Source organism: Loxodonta africana, chromosome 1 (assembly GCF_030014295.1).
Source record: "Loxodonta africana isolate mLoxAfr1 chromosome 1, mLoxAfr1.hap2, whole genome shotgun sequence".
In the NCBI taxonomy this organism is placed as follows: Eukaryota; Metazoa; Chordata; class Mammalia; order Proboscidea; family Elephantidae; genus Loxodonta; species Loxodonta africana.
In genome coordinates this window covers 118233979-118259546 of record NC_087342.1, presented here as the reverse complement: position 1 = coordinate 118259546, position 25568 = coordinate 118233979, and the positions used below count along the sequence as shown (strand labels likewise).

Genomic DNA, 25568 nt, shown 5'->3' with positions numbered 1-25568 from the left:
AGGGGAAAACAAAAGCAGCCACACTTCAAATTTCCGTGCTGTTTCCTCACATTTTCAACCTGTCCGGCATATCTAATCAGAGCACCTCTGAGCATAGCAACATAAAAAAGCTCCACACCAAAAGGTAAGATGACAGAGTGCCCAGAAATTCAGGCCATGTATATCCCCCCATTGTAATTATAATCGGCCATCTTCACTTAATGATCAGCTTTGCTTCTTCATTTATTAGTTTGTCATTTAATATGGCAATGAATTATTAAAAGATTATACCCTTCACAACCATTATGATGATGCTATTTTTGTTTCTCTGACTACAAACAACTAAAGTCAAAATTAGATGCAAATTAGTGCCAATTTAGCTCGCTTTTTAGAATCTCAAGCAGTGAACTGTGAAACGGCTGTGATAAAAGTGTATTTTTTCTTTCTGACTCATGGCATCATGTTGCAGTTTTCAAGAGTAAGTATGTTATCTTTCCAAATACAGTTTTGCAGATGATTTTAATAGACTTTAAACAGAGCCTCTAAGCTTTTGCATTCTTCAACATATCCGTATCAAGGAATATTGCACAGGACCATGAAGAGCAGCTATTTCCTCTGGAGAGTTACTTTCCTTTTGTGACCTGATTATGTTAGGTTTAGGATTAGGTAAATGAAAAGAAACAAAACAGTAGTATATTAAGAGAAACATTTCATAATCTATTTCCACTGCTTTTGTTGAAACATAAGTAAGGTCTGAATTAAGAAAACACTATTTAGTTGGGGAAAAAAAAGTGGTAAAGATGGTAAAGTGGTGAGTTTCCATTAGCTTTATGTTGTCGGAAGTCCTCATTTGTCAAAGAGAAACCATGATCACTTCTACAAACAAGTGCTATAAGCTTTTAAGATAGTTGCCATCATCCAGTTTGTGAATTTTTAAAGGCAAAGAGAATACTGGCAGAAGAGAAAAAAAAAAAAGGAAGTTTAAGGGCGTTTAGCAGCTCTGTTGTGCTCTATTAGTGTTTCATATACTCAGTAATATAAAGGAAGTATTCACATGGAACCTGGGCTAAAATAAGAAAAAGGGAACATTATAATGACAGGATAAAAAAACAAAGATTCTACTGGCACTGAGAATTTCATATTGCTAAACTTCAATTTAAAAGGTTACTTAAATGCATGGCCTTGTGGAAATTTAATGATATGTTATGGTACATCTGAACTTGTCATTTGGCCCCAAGCTGCGATAATCAACTTTTCAATGTCAGACTCATTTACTCCTCGAAGAATCCTGAAATAGCCATCCTCTCCCCATGACTTTCCCCAGGAATTGGCAGCAACCTGCAGAAAAACAAAAAATGAAAAGGCTGAATATCACACTTTGGTATTTTTTAATCCTGGCTATTAATACACAGGAAACCTTTGACATATTATAGAAAGTAGTTATTACAACTCTAAATAGTTTCTAAATAAGAATAAACAGTTGTATTATTCAGCAGTTACATTAATATGCAAGTATACCAGAATTGGTGTAACACTTCCAGAATACAATGGTAGCATATATATGTAAGTTTGAAATGCCACTTCAGAAGACTGTGCTCAAGCCACACTTATAGAGGGTCTACTATATGACCAACCCTGTACTAGGCACTGGAGAAGAAAGATAAACAACATACCCTGTGTACAGGGAACTTATGGTCTAATGAAGGACAGTCAACGTAAGGCAAGTGCCAAGGTAGAAATCTGCACAGGTGCTGTAGAAATGATCAGCAATGAATAACTGGGTGATTCAGGGAAGTGTCCTGGAGGAAGTGCCACTGAGATGCATAGTAAAGATTGCGTTAAAATTAACCAGATTAAAAAAAAAGAGAGAGAGAGAAAGGAAATTCAGGTAAAAAGCAACAGAAAAGCACAAATACCTGTGTGTGATGGATCACTTTTATATGGCCTTTCTAGCCATGGTCTTGTAACTCCCACCAGCTGATTGGGTGGGAATATGCAAATCAAGTGCTTGTGGCTCACCAAGAGGATTATACAGGTTGCCAATAACGCAAATAAGGTGCATGGTATCCTTGTGGGGGTGCGATCATGCAAATAAGGTGTATGAAACCCTAACAAAGGGATTGATCAGTTTTACCATCCCAGTAGGCTTAAAATGAGCCATCCCAGAGGTGGAAAGAGGGGACCTCACAACCACCAAGAAAAAAGAGATGCGAGCAGAGCACGTCATTTGGACCAGGAGTCCCTGCACTGAGAACCTCCTAGACCCAGGAGACATAGAGAGAGAGATGTACTGGAGATGGCGCAAGATGGCAAGAAGTGGTGGCAAAGAAACAGCAGCAGTAGAACCAGCACACCGGCGGGAGATGGCACAGTTTGGGCTTCTCAGCCCACGGAGCAAGGTGGTCACGTTGAGTATGCAGACCTACGAAGTGAGAGAGCTGAATGCCTTTGGGCAGGAGGCTTCCTGGCAGAGTGGGGTGCCTCTGGGTACTTATTGGTAGAGGTGAAGAGCTTTATAACACTTATCCAAGCAGGGCAGAGGCCAGGCCAAGAGAGGCTTACCTGCAGGCATGGCTGAGAAGAGGTTGTCCTGACTGAAGAACTCTATCCTGAATTGTAACCTGTTACTTCCCTAATAAGCTCCATAATCATGACTATGGCCTGTGAGTTCTGTGTGGCCATTGCAATGAATTATTGAACCCAGCACAGTAGAGAATGCCGTGAGAGGCACAGCTGGTGTCAGAATCAGTAAAAAGGTTGAAGGGAGGAGGTATTTCTGACCTCTGCTTCATAGGAATCAGCCTTGGGCCAATGCTGATGGTGATTCTCTCCCGCTTCATGAAGTCAGAGGAGGCCAGATGCCTCTGCCGCACCACCATTTTTACAGTTGGTGGCAGAAGCGGGTTTCATTGCAATGGCTTCAGGCTCATAGAAGCATGGGACTTTGTAAGAGAAAAAACAAAGGGGTGTAGGAAACGAAACTTTTGATTTTTGGATTATTACTTTGGTTGTTCTTGCTGTAATGGCTGAAAGGAAAGTAAGAGATGTTATGCTGCAGCTGAGTAGAGAAAAGCCTCATCTGGAGTGGTTTGGGGCAAAAGCTAGTCTGGTTAAACAGGATGATTTATAGGGGGTCAGGGTCTTCTGGTTCCACCCAGCCAGAGGTCCAAGGCCCTATGCATATGAATGGGAAAATAGTCATGGTGTGGAGAAAAGAAGATGAAACTGGAATATTTTAGAAAGGGCTATGTGTTTATTTGATTGTACTCTGGATATTGAATGTTTCTCCCACCCAGTGTAAAACAGACCTGAATGTATGATAGAAATGAATATTGAGTATAATATATTACAGAGAGCATGTAAAACCACCTTCAGCTAATACTTGATTAAATATGCTAAAAGGGGAACTAGGATTTGTCTGAAAAAAAAACACAGGTTGTTGGTTTGAATGCAGTAGCCCTGTGTAAAGAGTATTGGGGTCTTAGGTAGAAAACCTAAGCCCCGCCCAGAACCTTCAGTTAGGACATTTGCATTGCAAAAGACATGCAGACCCACTCAGAACTTGGAGAGCAAGAAATTTGCATTTGAAGGAATGACCCGCAGAGAAAAAAAATTACTGTTTTCCTTTTTGAATTTTGAGCAGGTGGTTTGCCTTTAGGTGCACTGAGGCAGGAAAAGTCAGTGCCCATAAGAAGAACCTCCTCCAAGGGCTGGAAGTTAAAGGGAGCTGGTGAGTAGACAGCCTGGTAAGCTCACTTATGTTGACCACCTGGGTGGAAGTGGGGGAAGTGCAGCAATGAAGAGATGGGCCAAGTTTGGACATGTCCTATTGGCACACGTTGACCTAGCCTATGGGGGCTAGGGATTAGAGAGAGAGAGGGGGCTGGCTGGTCTGATGTGCAGGGAAGTGTGTAGACTCCCAAGCCTATGGCTTGTACCAGTTGACCTAGCCCACAGGGGCTAGGGATGAGCTGACCAGAATCCGACAAAATGAAGAAAAAGATGTTTGACACTGTGAGTTGATATAAATCACTGCAATTTGATGGCTTGCTGTAGACTGGACTTTGCTTATGCATGCAGATGCTCAAAGATTCAACCAGAACAGAAGATTCTTTAGATCAAGGTACATGTTTGCCTAGTCAGAGTACTGGGTTGATGATGACAGATAATTCAAACACTGGCTGTCTAAAATGGGGTGAGATAAAGGCATGAAGTGGCTGGCTTACATGCTTCTGTGGATGTAGTCACACTTAAAATATGGAGGACAAGAGAGGATCACCACTAAATTGTTGTTGTTAGGTGCCAAAGAGTCCATTCTGACTGATAGAGCCCCTATACACAACAGAATGAAATACTGCTAGGTCCTGTGCCATCCTCACAATTGTTGCTACACTTGAGCCCATTGTTGCAGCCACTGTGTCAATCCATCTCATTGAGGGTCTCCTCTTTCTCGCTGACTGTCTACTTTACCAAGCATGATATCCTTCCCCAGGGACTGATCCCTCCTGACAACATATCCTAAGTATGTGAGATACAGCCTCACCATCCTTGCTTCCAAGGAACGCCCTGGTTGTACTTCTTCCAAGACTGAGTTGTTCGTTCTTTTGGCAGTCCATGGTATATTCAATATTCTTCACCAACACCACAATTCAAAGGCATCAATTCTTCTTCAGGCTTCCTTATTCATTGTCCAGCTTTTGAAAACACCATGGCTTGGGTCAGGCATACCTTAGTCCTCAAGGTGATATCTTCACTTTTTAACACTTTAAAGAGATCTCTTGCAGTCAATTTGCCCAATGCAATGTGTCTTTTGATTTCTTGACTGCTGCTGCCATGCATGTTGATTGTGAATCCAAGTAAAATCAAATCCTTGACAATGTCAATCTTTTCTCCATTTATCATGATGCTGCTTATTGGTCCAGTTGTGAGGATTTTTGTTTTCTTTATGTTGAGGTGTAATCCAAACTGAAGGCTGTAATCTTTATCTTCATCAGTAAGTGCTTCAAGTCGTCTTCACTTTCAGCAAGCAAAGTTGTGTCATCTGCATAACACAGATTGATAATGAGTCTTCCTCCAATCCTGATGCTCTGTTCTTCTTCATATAGTCCAGCTTCTGGGATTATCTGCTCGGCACACAGACTGAATTGATATGGTGAAAGGATACAGCCCTGATGCACACCTTTCCTGACTTTAAACCATGCAGTGTCACTTTGTTTTGTTTAAATGACTGCCTCTTTATCCATGAACAGATTCCTCATGAGCACAATTAAGTGTTCCAGAATTCCCATTTTTGGCAATGTTATCCATAATTTGTTATGACCCACACAGTTGAATGCCTTAATATAGTCAATAAAACACAGGTAAGCATCTTTCTCACATTCTCTGCTTTCAGCCAGGATCCACCTGACATCAGCAATGATATCCCTGGTTCCACATCCTCTTCTAAACCCAGCTTGAATTTCCTGCAGTTCCCTATCGATATACTGCTGCAGCCACTTTTGAATACTCTTCAGCAAAATTTTGCTTGCATGTGATATTAATGATAATGTTTGATAATTTCTGCATTCGGTTGGATCACTTTTCTTGGGAAAAGGTATAAATATGGATCTCTTCCAGTCGGTTGGCCAGATAGCTATCTTCCAAATTTCTTGGCATAGATGAGTTAGCACTTCCAGCACTGCATCCATTTGTTGAAATATCTCAATTAGTATTTCATCAATTCTAGGAGCCATGTTTTTTGCCAAATGCCTTCAGTGCAGCTTGACTTCTTCCTTCAGTACCATCGGTTTCTGATCATATGCTACCTCCTGAAATGGTTGAATATCAACCAAATCTTTTTGGTATGTGTATTCCTTCCATCTTCTTTTGATGCTTCCTGCATTGTTTTACATTTTCCATAGAATCTTTCAGTATGGTGATTCAAAGCTTGAATTTTTTCTTTAGTTCTTTCAGCTTGAGAAATGCTGAGTGTGTTCATCCCTTTTGGTTTTCCATCTTCAGGTCTTTGCACATATCATCATAATACTTCACTTTGTCTTCTCAAGCTGCCTTTTGAAATCTTCTTTTCAGCTCTTTTACTTCATCATTTTTTCATTTTGCTTTGGGTACTCAATGTTTGAGAGCAAGTTTCAGAGTCTCTTCTGACATCCAGTTAGGTCTTTTCTTTCTCTCCCGTCTTTTTAATGACCTCTTGCTTTCTTCATATTTGATGTCCTTGATATCATTCCACAACTCATCTGGTCTTCAGTCATTAGTGTTCAATGCAACAAATCTATTCTTGAGATGGTCTCTAAATTCAGGTGGGATATTCTTAAGGTCATACTTCAGTTCTTGTGCACTTGTTCTAATTTTCTTCACTTTCAACTTAAACTTGCATATGAGTAATTGAAAGTCTGATCCACAGTCAGCCCCTGGCCTTGTTCTAACTGATGATATTGAACTTTTCCATCATTTCTTTCTACATCTGGCGAGGTCCGAGTGTGTAGACACCATTTATGTTGGTGAAAATGGAGTCAAACTTTCAGGACCTTCATTTGCTGATGTGGAACATCTCGAAATGAGAAAAAAACAGCTGCAAACATTCATTAATAATCAGAAAGTGGGATGTACCAAGTATGAACCTAGGAAAATTGGAAATCGTCAGAAATGAAATGGAATGCATAAAGATTGATATCCTAGGCATTAGTGAGCTGAAATGGACTGGTATTGGTCACTTTGAATTGAACAATCCACACCGAATAGTTTTCTCTTTTCCTTATGCGTCCTGAAGAAGGGAGGGTGGGGGAAGATGCTGATAGGATTATATGATTCAGTTGTGAGTGTTGATTGTTAACAGTGTTAATTTCAATTGTAAAAACTGTAATTGTAGAAGTTGTAAGTGGGAAAGTGTACTAAGGAAGAGGCACTGCTGGACTGGGGTACAGAGGCCGAACATAAAGTACTTTAAAGGATTTGATTTGCTATGCTGATACATCATGAAGCCCAGAGCAAGAGAATAATCTTCTCTCAGTTAAATTTTATCAGACACCAGAAGGGTGAAGCTGAGATGACTTTTGTAGAACCTGACCAGATCAGATTAATACCTGCAGCAGACCTGAATGGTTGGTACCTGAGTAACCTCACCCTGAGGACTTTTTTCACTATTGAAGGACTAATTGTTAATGACTGTTTTGTAATGGTAAAATGATTAGGAGGGGGAAGTTATCCTCCAAGTACAAAGGAACCATGGCTAGAAAAGCCAGGAGGTAGCCTGTGGTGTGACGGATTCCTTTCTAGCCATGACCTTGTAACTCCCACCAAATGATCGGGTGGGACTATGCAAATAAGGTACTGTGGCATACTAAGTTAATCGGACAGATTGCCAATAATGCAAATAAGGTGCATGGCATCCTTGTGGGTGTTGTTGTTGTTAGGCAGCATTGAGTCAGTTCTGACTCATGGCAACCCCATGTACAACAAAACAAAACACTGCCTGGTCCTGCACCATCCTCACAATCGTTGCTGTGTTTGAGCCCAGTGTTGCAGCCACTGTGTCAACCCATCTCATTGAAGGCCTTCTTTTTTGCTGACCCTCTACCAAATATGATGTCTTTCTCCAAGGACTGGTCCCTCCTGCTGACATGTCCAAAGTACATGAGACAGAGTATACCATCTTCCCTTCTAAGGAGCATTCTGGCTGTATGGGACCCTTATGAGGGATTGGTCACTTTAGCAATCCTACTAGGCTTAGAATGACCCATCCCAGAGGCAGAAAGGGGACACTTCACTACTACCAAGAAAGAAGAGGTGGGAGCAGAGCATATTCTTTGGACCTGGGATCCCTGTGCTGAGAACCTCATAGACCCAGGAGATGTAGGGAGAGAGCTATAACAGTGAAGGCAGCACAAGACGGTGAGAATTGGTGGCAGAGAAATGGTGGCAGGAGAAAAAGGAGACTGGTGTGAGACAGCGCAGTGGGCTTCCTGGCCCACAGAGAAAGGTGGTTACAGTGGATGTGCTGACCCACAGAGTGAAAGAGCTGAGCACCTTTAGGCAGGAGGCTTCCTGGCAGAGTGGGATACCTCCAGGCACTTATCAGCACAGCTGAAAAGCTCTGTAACACTTGCCTGAACTGGGCAGAGGCCAGGACAAGGGACCAAGTGCCAGAGAGAGGACTCCCTGTGGGTATTGCAGAGAAGCGTTTGTCCTGATCAAAGCACTCTATCCTGAATTATAACCTGTTGTTTCCCTCACAGACCCCATAATCATAAGTATTGTCTTTGAGTTCTGTGTGGCCACTGCAATGAATTATCAAACCCAGCAAAGAAGTAGAGAGTACCATGAGAGGGACAGCTGTTGTCAGAATTGATAAAAAGGTTGGAGAGGAGGTAGGTCTGACCTCTGTTTCACAGGAATCAGCCTTAGGCTGCTGATGTTGATAATGTTTCTCTTTCCCCCCTTGTGGAGTTAGGGGAGGAGATCTGGCAATGCTGCTCAGCCATTTTAACAATACCAAAGCATGAAGCAGTGTGAAGCAGTGGGAGACATTTCAAGGAAATTGTTATAATTAGATCATAAAACAGAAGCAGGTTGATACACTACGAGGCTGGAAGGTAGGTAAGGACAGGTCATCCATACTAAGGGTTGAAGATGATGACAAGTGCTTGAGTTGCTTCCAGTAAGGTAGTAAAGTGGACAAATTTATATTCTGATTACAGTATTCTACATGAAATGAGGAAGATGGATTGAAAAGGGTAGAAACAAAAGACAGGAAGACTAGGTAGTAGACTTTTGTTGGATGAGACTTAATTTGGATGACCCTAACTGGGTTAGGGAAGATAGAGATAGGGATGTTGTTGTTGTTAGGTGCCGTCGAGTCAGTTCCGACTCATAGCGACACTATGCACAATAGAATGAAACAATGCCCGGTCGTGAGCCATCCTTACAATCGTTGTTATGCTTCTGCTCATTGTTGCAGCCACTGTGTCAATCTACCTTGTTGCGGATCTTCCTCTTTTCTGCTGACCTTGTACTCTGCCAAGCATGATGTCCTTCTCCAGGGATTCATCCCTCCTGACAACATGTCCAAAGTATGTAAGGTGCGGTCTTGCCATCCTTGCCTCTAAGGAGCATTCTGGCTGTACCTCTTCTAGGACCCATTTGTTTGTTCTTTTGGCCATCTATGGTATAGTCAATATTCTTCGTCAGCACAATTCAAAGGTGTCAATTCTTCTTCGGTCTTCCTTATTCATTGTCCAGCTTTCACATGCATATGATGCGATTGAAAATACCATGGCTTGGGTCAGGCGTACCTTAGTCTTCAAGGTGACATCTTTGCTCTTCAACACTTTAAAGAGGTCCTTTGCAGCAGATTTACCCAATGCAATGAGTTTTCTGATTTCCTGTCTGCTGCTTCCATGGCTGTTGATCGTGGATCCAAGTATAATGAAAGCCTTGACAACTCCAGTCTTTTCTCTGTTTATCATGATGTTGCTCATTGGTCCAGTTGTGAGGATTTTTGTTTTCTTTATGTTGAGGTGCAATCCACACTGAAGGCTGTGGTCTTTCATCTTCATTAGTAAGTGCTTCAAGTCCTCTTCACTTTCAGCAAGCAAGGTTGTGTCATCTACATAATGCAGGTTGTTAATGAGTCTTCCTCCAATCCTGATGCCCCATTCCTCTTCATACAGTCCAGCTTCTCAGATTATTTGCTCAGCATACAGACTGAAGATGTATGGTGAAAGAATACAACCCTGATGCACACCTTTCCTGACTTTAAACCAATCAATATCCCCTTGTTCTGTCTGAACAACTGCCTCTTGATCTACATAAAGATTCCTCAAGAGCACAATTAAGTGTCCTGGAATTCCCATTCTTCGCAATGTTATCCATAATTTGTTATGATCCACACAGTCGAGTGCCTTTGCGTAGTCAATAAAACACAGGTAAACATCCTTCTGGTATTCTCTGCTTTCAGCCAGGATCCATCTGACATCAGCAAAGATATCCCTGGTTCCATGTCCTCTTCTGAAACTGGCCTGAATTTCTGGCAGTTCCCTGTCGCTATACAGCTGCAGCCGTTTTTGAATGATCTTCAGCAAAATTTTCCTTGTGTGTGATATTAATAGTATTGTTCTATAATTTCCACATTCGGTTGGATCACCTTTCTTGGGAATAGGCATAAATAAATATGGATCTCTTCCAGTCAGTTGGCCAGGAAGCTGTCTTTCATATTTCTTGGCATAGATGAGTGAGCACCTCCAGCGTTGCATCTGTTTGTTAGAACATCTCAATTGATATTCCATCAATTCCTGGTGCCTTGTTTTTTGCCACTGCCTTCAGAGCAGCTTGGACTTCTTCCTTCAGTACCATCGGTTCCTGATCATATGCCACCTCTTGAAATGTTTGAACATTGAATAATTCTTTTTGGTATAATGATTCTGTGTATTCCTTCCACCTTCTTTTGATGCTTTCTGCATCGTTAAATATCTTTCCAATAGAATCCATCACTATTGCAACTCGGGGCTTGAATTTTTTCTTCAGTTCTTTCAGCTTGAGAAACGCTGAGCATGTTCTTCCCTTTTGGTTTTCCATCTCCAGCTCTTTGCACATGTCATTATAATACTTTACTTTGCCTTCTTGAGACGCCCTTTGAAATCTTCTGTTCTTTTACTTCACCAATTCTTCCTTTTATTTTAGCTCCTCGACATTCCAGAGCAAGTTTCAGAGTCTCCTCTGACATCCATCTTGGCCTTTTCTTTCCTGTCTTCTCAATGACCTCTTGCTTTCCTCAGGGATGATGTCCTTGATGCCATTCCACAATTCGTCTGATCTTCAGTCACTAGTGTTCAATGCATCAAATCTATTCTTCAGATGGTCTCTAAATTCAGGTGGGATATACTCAAGGCCATATTTTGGGTCTCGTGGACTTGCTCTGATTTTCTTCAGTTTCACCTTGAACTTGCATGTGAGCAATTGATGTTCTGTCCCACAGTTGGCCCCTGGCCTTGTTCTGACTGATGATATTGAGCTTTTCCATTGTTTCTTTCCATAGATGTAGTCAATTTGATTTCTGTGTGTTCCATCTGGCAAGGTCCATGTGTATAGTCACCGTTTATGTTGGTGAAGGAAAGTATTTGCAATGAAGAAGTCGTTGGTCTTCCAAAATTCTATCATTTCGATCTCCGGCATTGTTTCTATCACCAAGGCCATATTTTCCAACTACTGATCCTTCTTCTTTGTTTCCAACTTTTGCATTCCAATTGCCAGTAATTATCAATGCATCTTGATTGCATGTTCAATCAATTTCAGACTGCAGCAGCTGATAAAAATCCTGTGTTTCTTCATCTTTGGCCCTAGTGGTTGGTGCGTAAATTTGAATAACAGTCATATTAACTGGTTTTCCTTGTAGGCGTATGGATATTATCCTATCACTGACAGTGTTGTACTTCAGGATAGATCTTGAAATGTTCTTTTTGAAGATGAATGCAACACCATCCCTCTTCAAGTTGTCATTCCCAGCATAATAGACTACATGATTGTCCATTTCAAAATGGCCAATACCAGTCCATTTCAGCTCACTAATGCCTAGGATATTTATGTTTATATGTTCCATTTAATTTTTGATGATTTGCAATTTTCCTAGATTCATACTTTGTACATTCCAGGTTCCCATTATTAATGTATGTTTGCAGCTGTTTCTTTTCATTTTGAGTTGTGCCACATCAGCAAATGAAGGTCCCAAAATCTTTACTCCATCCACATCATTAAGGTCGACTCTACTTTGAGGAGGCAGCTCTTCCCCTATCATATTTTGAGTGCCTTCTAATCTGGGGGGCTCATCTTCCAGCACTATATCAGACAATGTTCCGCTGCTATTCATAAGGTTTTCACTGGCTAATGCTTTTCAGAAGTAGACTGCATGGTCTTTCTTCCTAGTGTGTCTTAGTCTGGAAGCTCAGCTGAAACCTGTCCTCCATGAGTGACCCTGCTGGTATCTGAATACGGTGGCATAGCTTCCAGCATCACAGCAACACACAAGCCTCCATAGTACGACAAACTGACAGACATGTGGGGGAGAGATAGGGATAGGGAAAGTATATGGGAAATATTTGCAAAGTAATATCATGAGGAATTAGAAATTTTCTTTCATATTTTATTTATTATTTTTTTTAAATATGGATGGTTAGAGAATTAGGAAATGTCCGATAATGCCTGGTTTTTTAAAGTTTGAGTGAACAAGTAGATAATGGGACACAGGGTGTACAGAATAAGGGTGTTAGTGGACTACAACTAAATACAGCAGAAAAGCCCAGTAGAATAACAACTGAAATTTATTCACAGAATTTGGTAGATAAGAGACCACAACAACAGCACCTACACTTTCATACATTCACCCTACATAGGCCCTAAGGTGGAAAATTGTCTAGAATGTCATCTGCATTAATATTCTCAAGGCATATGGTGTTGCTTTGAACTTTCACTGTTTCTACCATGTAAGAGAGGGGCACTTTCATTAAGTACCAGAAATTGTCCTGACAACATTAGTTTTATGAAATAACCAATTCTAAGCATTTCTTTTAAGATGTGGACTCTGGCTTCTTAATCAGCCCTGACACCTTAAAGGAGCACTTTCAAAGCTGTGGCTAAAATTATGAACTCAGTTTACCATTTCAAAGATGTAATGGACTTTGAATTAGCTGGAAATGAGACAGCAACTGAGTGTGAGAGTTTTAGAAACAATAAAGTAAGCTAAATTCCAATTTCTGTATTTTCTAGTCAGTTCTAATGTATATATTTATAAAGGCAGAAATAAAATTGGTCACAAACTAAGATAAATTGTTAAGCATATTAATATTTTTAAATTCTTTAAAGTGTAATAAATGGCACTCTATTTTCATTTGCATGTCTAAGGTTACTACCATCCAAAATTTCGTCATTAGATCTTTGGTGAAAATGGGAAGAATAAGTAAAGATTTTATAAGCAAATACAAATTTATGTGCTTATGAGAGTTAACCATAGATTTTCAAGAAGGGCAACATAATTACAAAGAGTGGTGCTTTGTAAATTAATGTTTAATAGAAGGCATCTCAAGACATGCATTTTGTTTATTAGTCTTACCCTTCCCACTCTCATTTCTTCCATTTCTTCACTTACTTAGTTCGTTTCTTTCAAATCTCTTAATTTTTTAAAAATCTAATTATAAAGAAATGGATGACAATGCAGGAGAGAAAATTTCTAAAGATTTAACTTGGAATCTTCTATATTGAGATATACGATATAGTCACATGTGCAAAGCAGCCAGCTCTTAACCACTGCATCACCAGGGCTCCAATGTGTACTAATCCTAAATCTACAGTTCAGTGAGTTTTTGCATGGGTTATTAGGTTTAAAAAAAAAAAATTTTTTTTTATTAGGTTTATGCTGGTGTAACCTCCACTTGGGGTCTTACAAGTCAAAATCAACTCAATAGCACCTAACAACAACAACAACTTTCGCTTAGACCGAGATATAAACCACTTATAGTACCACAGAAGGTTTCCCATGTTCCTCATCTGTCAACATCTACTCTCCTATCTCCCTTCTGTAAGTTTTTCCTGTTACCGATTTTTATAAAAATGCAATAATGCAGTATGTTTTCTTTTGTGTTTGGTTTCTTTTGCTCAAAACAGTGTCTCTGAGATTAATCCATGTTGTAGCATATATAAGTAATTCATTATTTTTTATTGCTGTATGCAGTCGTTGTAAGACTATACGACAATTTATCCATTCTTCTGCTTATGACCATGATGAACATAAATGGTTATGCGATCTAAGCATTCATCAGTAAGTAGAATGTGTGCATTCCAGTTACTCCACATCCTCACCTACATTTGGTATTATCAATCTTTTTAGTTTTAGCCAATCTAATGTATGTGTAGTGACCTCTCATTGTGGTTTTGATTTGCAGGTCCCTGATCTTTAATGATGTCAATCACTTTATCACATGTCTGTTTGCCATGTGGATTTCTTCTTTTGTGAAGTGACTGTTCAAGTCTTTTGTCTAAAATTTAATTGAGTTATTTATTTTTCTTTCTTATTATGGATTTGTAAGAATTTTTATATATTCTATGTATGAGTCTTTGCTGAAAGTGAAGAGGACTTGAAGCATTTACTGACAAAGATCAGAGTCTACAGCCTTCAGGTATGGATTACACCTCAACATAAAGCAAACAAAAATGCTCACAACTGGACCAATAAGAAACATCATGATAAACAGAGAAAAGATTGAAGTTGTCAAAGATTTCATTTTACTTGGATCCACAATCAATGCCCATGGAAGCAGCAGTCAAGAAATCAAATGACATATTGCATTGGGCAAATCTGCTGCAAAATACCTCTTTAAATTGTTGAAAAGCGAAGATGTCACTTTGAGAACTAAGGTGTGCCTGTTCCAAGCCATGATATTTCCAGTCACCTCATATGCATACAAAAGCTGGACAATGATTAACGAAGACTGAGGAAGAATTGATGCCTTTGAATTATGGCGTTGGCTAAGAACATTGAATTTACCATGGACTGACAGAAAAATGAATAAGTCTGTCTTGGAAGAAGTACAGCCAGAGAGTGCTCCTTGGCAGAGAGGATGGGGAGGCTTCATCTAATGTATTTTGGACACGTTATCTGGAGAGCCTAGTCCCTGGAGAACTTCATGCTTGGTAAGGTAGAGAGTCAGGGAGAAAGAGGAAGACTCTCAACTAGATGGATTGGCACAGTGGATGCAGCAATGGGTTCAAGCATAGCAATGATTGTGAGGATGGCACAGGACTGGGCAGTGTTTTATTCTGTTGTTCTTAGGGTCACTGTGAGTCAGAACCAACTAGATGGTACCTAACAACAAAAAAACATTGCCAAATAGCTTGTCAGGTTAGATAGACAGTTAATTTTCCCTCATTTATAGCTTATCTTTTCTATCTCATAATGTCATCTTTGGATGAATAGCAATCCTTATTTTAATGAAGTCTGACAGATTTTTTTTTCTTATAAAATTTGTTAATTTTGTGACAAGTTTAAGAAAGCCTTGCCTGTCCAATCACACTAACATATTTGCCAATGTTTTCTTCTAGAGGCTTTGTTTTTGCAATCACATGCATAAGCTCCATCTCGAATTAATTTTTGTATATTTTATAAGAGTCAAGGTTATTTTTTTTTATATGGATATAAAATCTTTGCAGTATAAAACCAAAAACCACGTCAGTTGCTGTTGAGTGGATTCCAGCGATGGCAACCCTGTGTGTTACAGAGTAGAACTTAGGGTTTTCTTGGTTGTAATATTTATGGAAGCAGAGTACCAGGCCTCTTTTGTGGCAACTCTGGGTGGGTTCGAACTGCTAACCTTTAGGTTAGTAGTCAAGTGCCAATCATTTTAAATATTTGGCCTCATTCTTCCTTGCTAATCCTTCTGAGACAACAATTACGTGTATGTCAAACAGTTTATCTGTGTCCCACATGTTGCTTCACATTGTTCTGGGTTTTGTTGTTTCTTTTTTTTTTTTCCCATTATATTTTTCTCCGTGTACTTCAATTTGGATGTATTCCTTTGCATTTTATTCAAGATCACTGACTTGCCTACTATTTAACCCATCTAATAAGTTCTTAATTAAAACTTTGCCTACATGAATTCGTTTTATTTTCTTAATACATTAAAATTCTCAATCTTTTCATCCATATTTTCTTTAATATTTTGTAATAGCTATTTTAAAGGCTTTATCTAAAGAATCATCTATTGCTTGTAATGATAGTTTTTTCTCTTGATTAGTAGGCACATTTTTCTGTTTCTTTACATATCTGTTAATTTTAAAATGTATGCTGGATACTTTGTTACTCTAATTATAGAGACTGACACTGGAATTACTTTCCACAAGAAAAAGTTAGTCTGTTCCTCTTTTAGGTAATATTGTGGGGGACTGATTACTTCAGCTCCATCAGGAATTGAGTTGGGTCAGGCTTGGATTGACATTTTTGTTAAATTTCAACTGTGTTAGGTTTGAAATATGTTGATGGCTATAACTATCATGTGTTTGTTTCAGGCTCCCATCAGGGCGGGACTTTTTACTAGGTATTACAATCCTACAGAAGATTTCATTCTGCCTTTCCGTCTGCACTCCATATCACCTCACACTTCTCTAGCAATCAGCGAATATTCCATAGGAAGAAATGTCTGTTTGTTTGGGCTCTTCTATATTCCAATTCAGCTGGATTCTCTTTCTCCTAGAGGAGTCTCTATGGCTATTGGAAACCCAATCGTTAGCTTGTGCCCAGCACTAGCAGATGCTCACAGGAAAGAAAATCCACTCCAGATTCGGCTTTCTTTCTTTTTTTTAAATGTAATTTGGGGTAATTAATTACATTGTTTTCTTCTACTTATTCAGCGGAATTTATGGCTCACTGTAATCTATTGCATTTTACCCAGTCATGGAAGTCATTATTTATTATGATTTATTATATTTCTGGCACATTTGTAAATATCTTGAAACCAAACCCAAACCAAACTCACTGCCGTCAAGTTGATTCCAACTCATAGGGACCCTATAGAACAGAGTAGAACTGCCCGATAGAGTTTCCAAGCAGCGCCTGGCAGATTCGAATTGCTGAACTCTTGGTTAGCAGCCGAAGCACTTAGCCACTACGCCACCAGCGTTTCCATATTTTGAAACATCCATATATAACCATGAGGAAATGAAACTTCCCTGGATTTCTCAGTGCTCTTGCTAAATGTCCCAGTTTCCTGACACACCCGAAAAATGTATATGATATAAAGATTGTGTGTTCCTTTCATTTCTCCTAGAAATATTTTACCTTTCATATACCATGAGAATTAGATCTGTAGCCATTTGTCTAGTTAATTGATCTGATCTTAAAAGATAACAAAACTTCTTTTATCTCCCCAAGCATGTCAAATCGTTACAGCCCAGACAAGTTCCTAAATTACTCCCCAAGGAGCCAGGAATATTGGAACATTATCTCTATATCAAAAGGGATGAAGTCCAGCATTTGGAGAAATTTCCTGGTGTTTGACTGCCCTTGTGAAGACATATTTATATTACTAAGGGGTAGAGTGAAAACACACTAGCCTTGCCATCTTGTCTTAATGGAATAATAGTTTTTTTGTTTTTTTTTTTTTCTTTTCCTCTTCTTTTGTGAAAGGAGGAGGATAGCTGTTTCTTTCCTGTATATAAGTGGGGAAATCCATTGTTTTTGTCCCTCATCTATGATATATATATGTATGTATGTGTGTGTGTATGTATATAAAATTGGTGCTTATCACATCACCCACAAGACTAAAAGTATAGGGGCTGATGCTGCAATGTTAGTTTGGCTATTGATCTGATTGTGATATCAATTAAGAATTCTTTTTTTCTGACCCGGGTGACTAATGCAGTATTCATTCATATGTGTATGTATACGTGTATGTGAGTGAGATAACTTCTTACGCCTGCCACAATTCCTGGCAAAACAGTACTTAAAGATTTTTATATTTTAATTAAACTAATATCGTTTTATACAGAATAAAAATTATTTTAGTGATTTTAATATTTTTCCTGAATGCATAAATTAAAGTTATTGGTTTGTTCATTCATTCAACAAATAGTGTTTACGTTCCCATTAGGTATCAGTTACTATGCTTTTCCCTTAAGATACATTGGTAAATAAGGCAAACATGATCTTTGCTCAAGATTAGGATACAGTCTAAAACCAAAAACCAAACCCGTTGCTATCGAGTCTATTCCAACTCAGAGGAACCCTATATGACAGAGTAGAACTGCCCCATAGGGTTTCCAATGAGTGGCTGGTGGATTCAAATTGATGACCTTTAGGTTAGCAGCCTAACCCTTAACCACTGCTCCACCAGGGCTCCAGCCTATTGGGGAAAATGCCAGCCAAAAGGTGCGATTTGATAAAATACGATAAATTTTCAGACTGATTCTTGCCACTTACATTCAACAATTTATCCAAAAGAGTAAGAGTAGAAAGAAAGCCTGTCCCCACCCGTATGAAATAAGGTTTTCTTTGAAAATTTTTGATACGTCTTAAGTTTAGAATTGATGGTAACTAAAACAAAAGTAGTTAAAAACATAGCATATGTGTTTAATATATGAGAATGAGTGTGTGAGTATATATATGTATGTGTGTGTGTGTACACCCCACCTATGTAGTTATATAATTTGGACTCTAGGGTGGAAATGATTGGGTTGAGGGTGGGAAAATTACAGAAAGTTTCCCTCTGCAAGTTCATGTATTCACTTAACAAATAGTTACCAAGTGCTACGTGCTATGAACTCTTCTGACTTAAGTACACTAATAAAAGAACTTGTTTGAATAACAATTTAAATACATTTAATAAAAATCCTATACAGAAATTTAATTGTAGGCATTCAGATGACATATCCTCTTTCACAATTTATGAATTTTACCTCTTGCATATTACTGTTAATTGTTGGCTACTTCACTTTATTTTAATGAGGAAAATAATATTTAATAAAGGTCAGTTTAAATACAAAGAATACTAATTCCACTTAAAAACATAATACCTCCACATAGCAATAAAGTGCATTTAAAGTGTAACCACACATTTGGGTGAAGGATTTTTGTGAGTGCATTGTAGAGAAATCTAATTAACAAGAGCCGCTCTGATGAGCACAAGTTCTGGTATCTAGTGTTTTATAAGCAATAATATGCCCTCTAGCATGTGCATTCAAATACAAATTCCATGGTGAATATTATCACTTAGACTTAATTCTATTTACGTGAAAAAGTAGGTAAGGACTAGAGATAATTAATTAAAATTGATTTTAATCAACAGAATATTTGAGGTATTATGATCCAATATTTTTAAAACTGTTTCCTGTAACTTTGTGTTATTTTTGAGTCTAGATATTCATTCTTTCCCAGTAAAGAAACGTGTCTGTTACAATTGGCAAAAAACAAACACATACTCTCTAGCATATATATATATATGTATCTCCCATTGCCATTGAGTTGATTCTGACTCATAGTAACCCTATATGACAGAGTAAAACTGCCCCATAGGGTTTCCAAGGAGGAGCTGGTGGATTTGAACTGCCGACCTTTTGGTTACCAGCCAATCTCTTAATCATTGTGCCATAGTGTGTGTGTATATACATACATAAACCCAAAATGTCAGCAGTTCGAATCCGCCAGGCGCTCCTCAACGGCACTGGGTTTTTGGGATAGAGAGAAAGAGAGAGCTATATAGAGGTACAATCAATACTAACATAACAAGTACATTATCCATAGCAAAAAATAATGTCAGAACACAAAGTTGACTTACATATACAAGGGAAGTCTAAGCAGTACTTTAACTATGAGTTTATAATAGTAAAACAAAAACTTGTCTTGATTCTCCATTTGAAAAAAAATACTTAATCTCATTTTAAAATTTGAAATAAGAGGAATTAAGGAAAACTATTACTATCATATAAATAAGTATGATGAGTTTCATGCTAGAGAGAACACCAATATTATGACCAAAATTATAGGGCCATAGGATGTGACTAAATAGAACAAATCAGAGAGTAGAGGGACAGCAGATTCTAAAGTTCTCGCCTCACAGTAGGAATTCAATTGGAAAGAATTACATACCCAAAATTTTTCTTTCCGTCCCTTTGCTCCTTTCATCATGCCCCATCTATAGATAATAATAATAAAAATATTGGTAAGGTTAACAATTTTTGATTTGAAACAATGCAAATTTTTGTCAGTTATATTAATTTTTCCTTTTGCTCCAACCTGTTTTACTATGGAATTAGCATCATGCCCTACAGAAATTCTTGTATAGTTTTTTTTTTTTTTGACCATAACTTTATTACTTGCCCGGAATAGGCTGGTCTATATCTAAATGGCTTGAATCAAGCTCATTGACTAAAAGACAGAAGTCCTAAGGTACGGAAGTCCTAAGGTACGGAAGTCCTAAGGTACGGAAGTCCTAAGGTACGGAAGACCTAAGGTACGGAAGTCCTAAGGTACGGAAGTCCTAAGGTACGGAAGTCCTAAGGTACGGAAGTCCTAAGGTACATAAGTTTCAAAATACTTGAAGATGATACCCACTTTATAGCTACCCCACTGAACCTGTATCCTAAAGGCATAAACTGAAAATCTCCAAGAGTACTGATAAAAACCATAATGGAAATGTAGATAATTGTACATGAGTTTATATAAAAGTATTTATATGCATTCATTATTTTATAAAGTGGCTATGTACCTAAAATTTTGGACTTCTATAAACACGTGCTACATATAGAAATTAAATCCTATATTCCCAGAACTGACCCACTTCAGTGTTGCGCCTAACCGTTGATAAAACACTTGCACGTACAAAATCTTTTTTTTCTCTTGACTGAATGCAGTGGCATAGGTGTAATTAACATATTTAATTTACCAATGAGGTTACTAAGACTTGTCCAAGATCATAAAGTGAGAAATGCTGCCAGGACTCCAAATGCCACATTCTTCTTGATAAATTATTTTCTTTTTCTTAGAAACATACAGCTCCCAACTGCAGTATGTCCTAAATAGCATCAATTTTATGGAAGGAAAGTATATTGACGATCATGTTCATGTGATGTGAGGGACTACGAGAATGCAATTCTGCCCACATATGTCCCCGTGAACCTATCCTAATTCCTGAAAAGCCAACATCAAAGTTACTTCAAGCTAAATTATGTTCTGTCACTACAGAACAAACATTCCCAGAAGTGATACAAATTTATCGATCAAACATTTTCCAACATGTGGGTTTACAGAGGCTGCTTCTAAATAAGGTACAGAATAGAATGGTGGCATCGTAGAATAGAAGCATTGCTTGAAGATGGCAGGTTTACAGTAGGCTTCTTGTGACCTTCAAGAAAATATTAATGCGTTTGGATTATTTGGCATGTGAGTGAGGGAAGAAGAAGTGACTTAGGGTGGGGGACGGCAGAAAAGCTCTAATGACAATTTTGCTTTCTCTTGTTCCTTGTAGAGGCTGTTGTTCTTGTTATGTGTCATTGAGTCGATTTCAACTATTGTGATCCTACAGAACAGAATAGAACTGCCCCACAGCATTTCCTAGGTTGGAATTTTTATGGGAGCAGATCACCAGGTCTTTTCTCATACTGAGCAGCTGGTGGGTTCAAACTGCTGACCTTTTGTTAGCAATTGAACTACTGATTAACCGTTATGCCACCAAGGCTTTCATACAGGCTAGGAGTGGTAACTGCACTGATAGCACCATCTCTCTTTTAGTTCTCTGCTGCACACAGGGATAGACTGGAGATCTAGAAGGCTTCAAGTCTTTTGGCAGTTTTAAGTTCAAACTAATTGAATTTCCATTTTTCAATTTTGTAAATGCATCTACATCCTTGTAGCTTCTCTAAAAAAGGCATCACCATAAAAAAAAAAATACCAATTATTACAATGTGCTCTAAAATTTCCAAAGGCCATTACCTATGTCAAGTAGTGATAACATCTGAAACTTCCAGTCTCTCATCTTTCACTGAAATTTCGTGTCCATCATAACAATTTCAGAAAGCCTTTATCACTCAATCAAACCTCCTTTCAAGGTCATCTGGCTACCTTACCTTAGCTATTTACATAAAATACAAAACCAAATCAGAAGAGTCTTTAAGAAGCCATTCAACTGAGATTACGTAGGCAGGAGAGTAACAAAACACCTGAGATGCCACCATGTGTGGTGAGCAGTTGCGGGTAGTCCTGCTGGAGGCACTAAAGAGACCGCTAAGAGAGAACGCCCAACCAAAAAAGAGGTATCAGATATAACAAGTTTCACCCAGTAACAAAGCCTGGACAAAAGAGAGGAGGAGCAATTGAGAGTGTAGGTTGTTCCCCATCCCTCAAATACACCCAATCTTAGATCCCACACTGGACTCAACTGAGTCCAGAGTTGGGGAAGTGACAAGTCAGACTTGTTATTAAACCCGAAAGACTTATTCCACTCAAAACTCTGTATACTCTATGAAATAATTGGTGTTGTTATGTGCCGTTGAGTCGATTCTGACCTATAGCGACCCTATAGGACAGAGTACAACTACTCTATAGAGTTTCCAAGGCTGTAATCTTTACAGAAGCAGACTGCCACATCTTTCTTCCGAGGAGCAGCTGGTGTGATGGAACCACCAACCTTTCAGTTATCAACCGAGCACTTAACCATTGTGCCACAACACCTTAATAACAGTCAAATAGTGGGTAACACCAGAAGTATATAAAGATTTCTTTCTTAGTAAGATCTTTCAAGCTTCTTAGCTCCTATGCATTGAGGATAATGAGAGGACAAAGTAATATTCAATAGAGGGACTAGAAGAGACATATAAGAGCAATACACCACAAAATGAGTATTGCATTTATTAATGAGTTCTTTTCAGATAGTCACAGGAATACTGAAACAGTATATTGAAGGATGAGGATCCATAGCTTCCTATGGAAGTAAGACTCAGCAAAATAATAATTACACATAACTCCAATACCAACAGGTGAGAGACTAACAAATACTAAGGAAAGAGAACATTTTCTCACAAAGGAGGAGAGCACTTCAGAATATAGTTGTGTAACTTTTCTTATTCTAGCATTACTGAATAAAATAAAAATTAAGTAAACTGTCTTACTTTGGAGACTTTTAAGAATTATGAACCAATACATTTACTTTTGTCCAATTGCTAATATTTTTCACTATGTATCTGGATATTTTCTTAGTTATCGAAATAATATTTTCAGTGATATAAAAACAGCAATAATTCTTATCTTGCAAATCTATTAACTCCATAGAATGGGTGTAATTTTTATTGCAAGAAGCATTGCTGTTTATCATAATTTTAGATGCATTATTTAAAACACCAGTCATTTTAAACCCGAAGAGAACATCAGCATTCATATTATTATAAACCTCCTCAAAATGGGCAGCAGAACAAATTAATCAAGTCATCTACTAGAGGTCAGAGAGGAAAGGGAAAGTCAGGCTGCTGAGCCTAAGACTTTCAGAGGGTTAGATGCCTGTGAAAGAAAAGTATAAACAAAGGATGATAACCTTTATGCAAAATTTAGATGGGAAGAAAATACCACACCTCCTCACAGAAGCTATTGTGCCATTCTCCTGTGTAACAACCTCTGTGTCAAATGACAGATAAGGTCCATCCATCACAAGAGCTCATGTTTGCACTGTGACCTTCAGCAGTCTTTTCTCTCCTTTCTCTTCTCTAGGTGGTTCCCACAATGGTAATCAAATATCCCACAGAGTCACAATGTGATGTTGTAGAGAAATAGACCTGTGAATTGTTTTCTATAGCCCATGCTCTAAAAGACTGGGAAAAATCACCTTGCCCCAGCTAATTTCCCATTGGTAAAGTAGAGGGTCAGCGAAAAAGACGAAGACCCTCAACGAGATGGATTGACACAAACATAGCAACAATTGTGAGGGCACAATGGTGCAGGACCAGGCAATATTTTGTTCTGTTATACACAGGGTCATTATGAGTCGGAATAGACTGAACAGCACTTAACAACAACAACAATCATAGCAAATACACATGATTGTGTTAAAACCTTTATCCATACAAAATAAATACAGGTTATCTAGTGCAGAGTCTCCAGGTGGTTCAAATGGTCACGGTGTTCAGGCTGCTAAACAAATAGTCTGCCCAGAGGCACCTTGGCAGAAAGTCTTGGTGATCTACTTCCAAAAAATCAACCACTGAAAACCCTACAGTCTCTATATACGTGCCTATCCTAGATATTTCATATAAGTAGAATCATACAGTATTTGTGTTGTCGTAACTATTAGTGGTTGCCAGGGGCAGCTGTGAGGGAGGGGAAAGGACTCACTGCTTAGGGTACACTGAGCTTCTGTTAAAAGTGACAGAGAGATTTGGAAAAGGATAATAGTAATGGTTGAACAACATGATAAACATAACCAATGTCACTGAATCGTACATGTGAAGAATGCTGAAAAGGCAAATGGTTTGTTACATACATATTTACCACAACTAAAATAAAAAGGAGAAAAAGAAAACCCTACGGAGCACAGTTCTACTCTGACACACAGAGGGTTAGCATAATTCAGAATCAACCTGACAGCTACTGTCTGTTTATTTTTATCTAGTGCAAAACAAGATGGCCGCTTATTTATTTGCAGGACAGAGTTCCTTTTTTCTTGACCTATGGGGGGCATTTTTTCCTAACATATGGCCGTTTCTAAACTGTACTGTACTTTTTGCTGCCAATATACCAAAAGGCTGAAGATTCTAGAAACATACATGTATTTTCACAAATGTCTTTGAGGACACGAAGATCTTTATTATATTCGTATTTGCTCTAAATACAACTAGTCTTCTATTCTTCCTCTTTCCTTCACATTTTCATTTTTAAGATTATTGACAAATATTTTGTAGACAAACCAGAACTTTAACCGCACTCTGCTGAGGCTGTTTCCATAACCTTGCTAATTTAAAACAAGTTGTGCAATAGGTTCACAAGCTTGAGAGATCTTAATACTGACTTTTCTCTCCACAAGGGCTTCTACCTAATTTGAACTTTTTACTGTTCTTTTGCATTTTTTCTGCTTTGTTAAATTGAATTGTTTCAATTACTTGTCAAGACTTATTAGTGCTTCTTACCTCTCAAAATTTACTAACACTTGGGAAAATAACTGGTATTAAAAAAAAAAACCTGAGCAGCTCTTAATCTGGTACCACATTTGCTGAGTACGTGTGAGCGCTCCCTACACTGAGTCTGTAGTTATAGCTCTCACTCCAAGCATGTCATCATTTAAGATCTTCCTTCTGGATTCCTTTTTATGCTCACTTTTAGGTAGCTCTTGAAACACTGCTCTTTTACATAATTTGAAAATTTTTTATGGAGCGATCATACGGCCTTGGCAGAGTAAGATATTAAAGCCCACAGAAGAATGATGATATAAGATTTTGTATATCTACAGTTATATGTGTTTATGTGTGTTCTTTTTCAGAAGTATGTTGTTTTAAGACAAGGATGCCTGCATTCACCACTGCTATTCAACATTTTACTGCAAGTTCTAGTCACAATAATAAGGCAAGATAAAGAAATAAAAGGAATTCAAACTGGAAAGGAAGAAGTAAAAGTATCTCTATTTGCAGATGACATGATCCTATATATCGAAAATCCAAAAGAATTCACTAGAAAGCTATTAGAGCTAAAAAATGAATTCAGCAAAGTTGCAGGTTATAAGATCAACGTGCAAAAATCAACTGTGTTTCTCTACACCAGCAATGAACAATCTGAAAAAGAAATTAAGAAAACAATTCCATGTACAATACCATCCAAAAGAGTAATATATCTAGAAATTAATTTAACCAGGGAAGTGAAAGACTAGTTTACTGAAAATTATAAAATTCTGTGAAAGAAGCAAAGGAAGACCTATGTAAATGGAAAGACATTCCATGCTCATGGAGACAAAGACTACTCAAAAGAGATTGTCAATACTACCCAAAGAGATCTATAGATTTAATACAATTCCGGCCAAAATTCCAAGAGCATTTTTCTTTTTTTTTTTATGCAATGCTAAAAGTCAATTCTGAAATTCATA

General features: G+C 38.3%; 1 protein-coding gene across 1 annotated transcript in view; it reads right to left on the bottom strand.

Moving 5' to 3' along the window:
- Positions 1-1051: 1051 nt before the first annotated feature.
- The window catches only part of TINAG (tubulointerstitial nephritis antigen), a 112026-nt gene continuing 87509 nt past the window's right edge, over positions 1052-25568 (bottom strand). Inside the window, exons 10-11 of the mRNA XM_003404131.4 lie at positions 19601-19646; positions 1052-1317 (exon numbers count right to left, since the gene is read on the bottom strand). Of these exons, the coding sequence (XP_003404179.1) occupies positions 1183-1317; positions 19601-19646 (181 nt within the window). The 3' untranslated portion in view covers positions 1052-1182. The remainder of the gene's footprint in view (positions 1318-19600; positions 19647-25568) is intronic.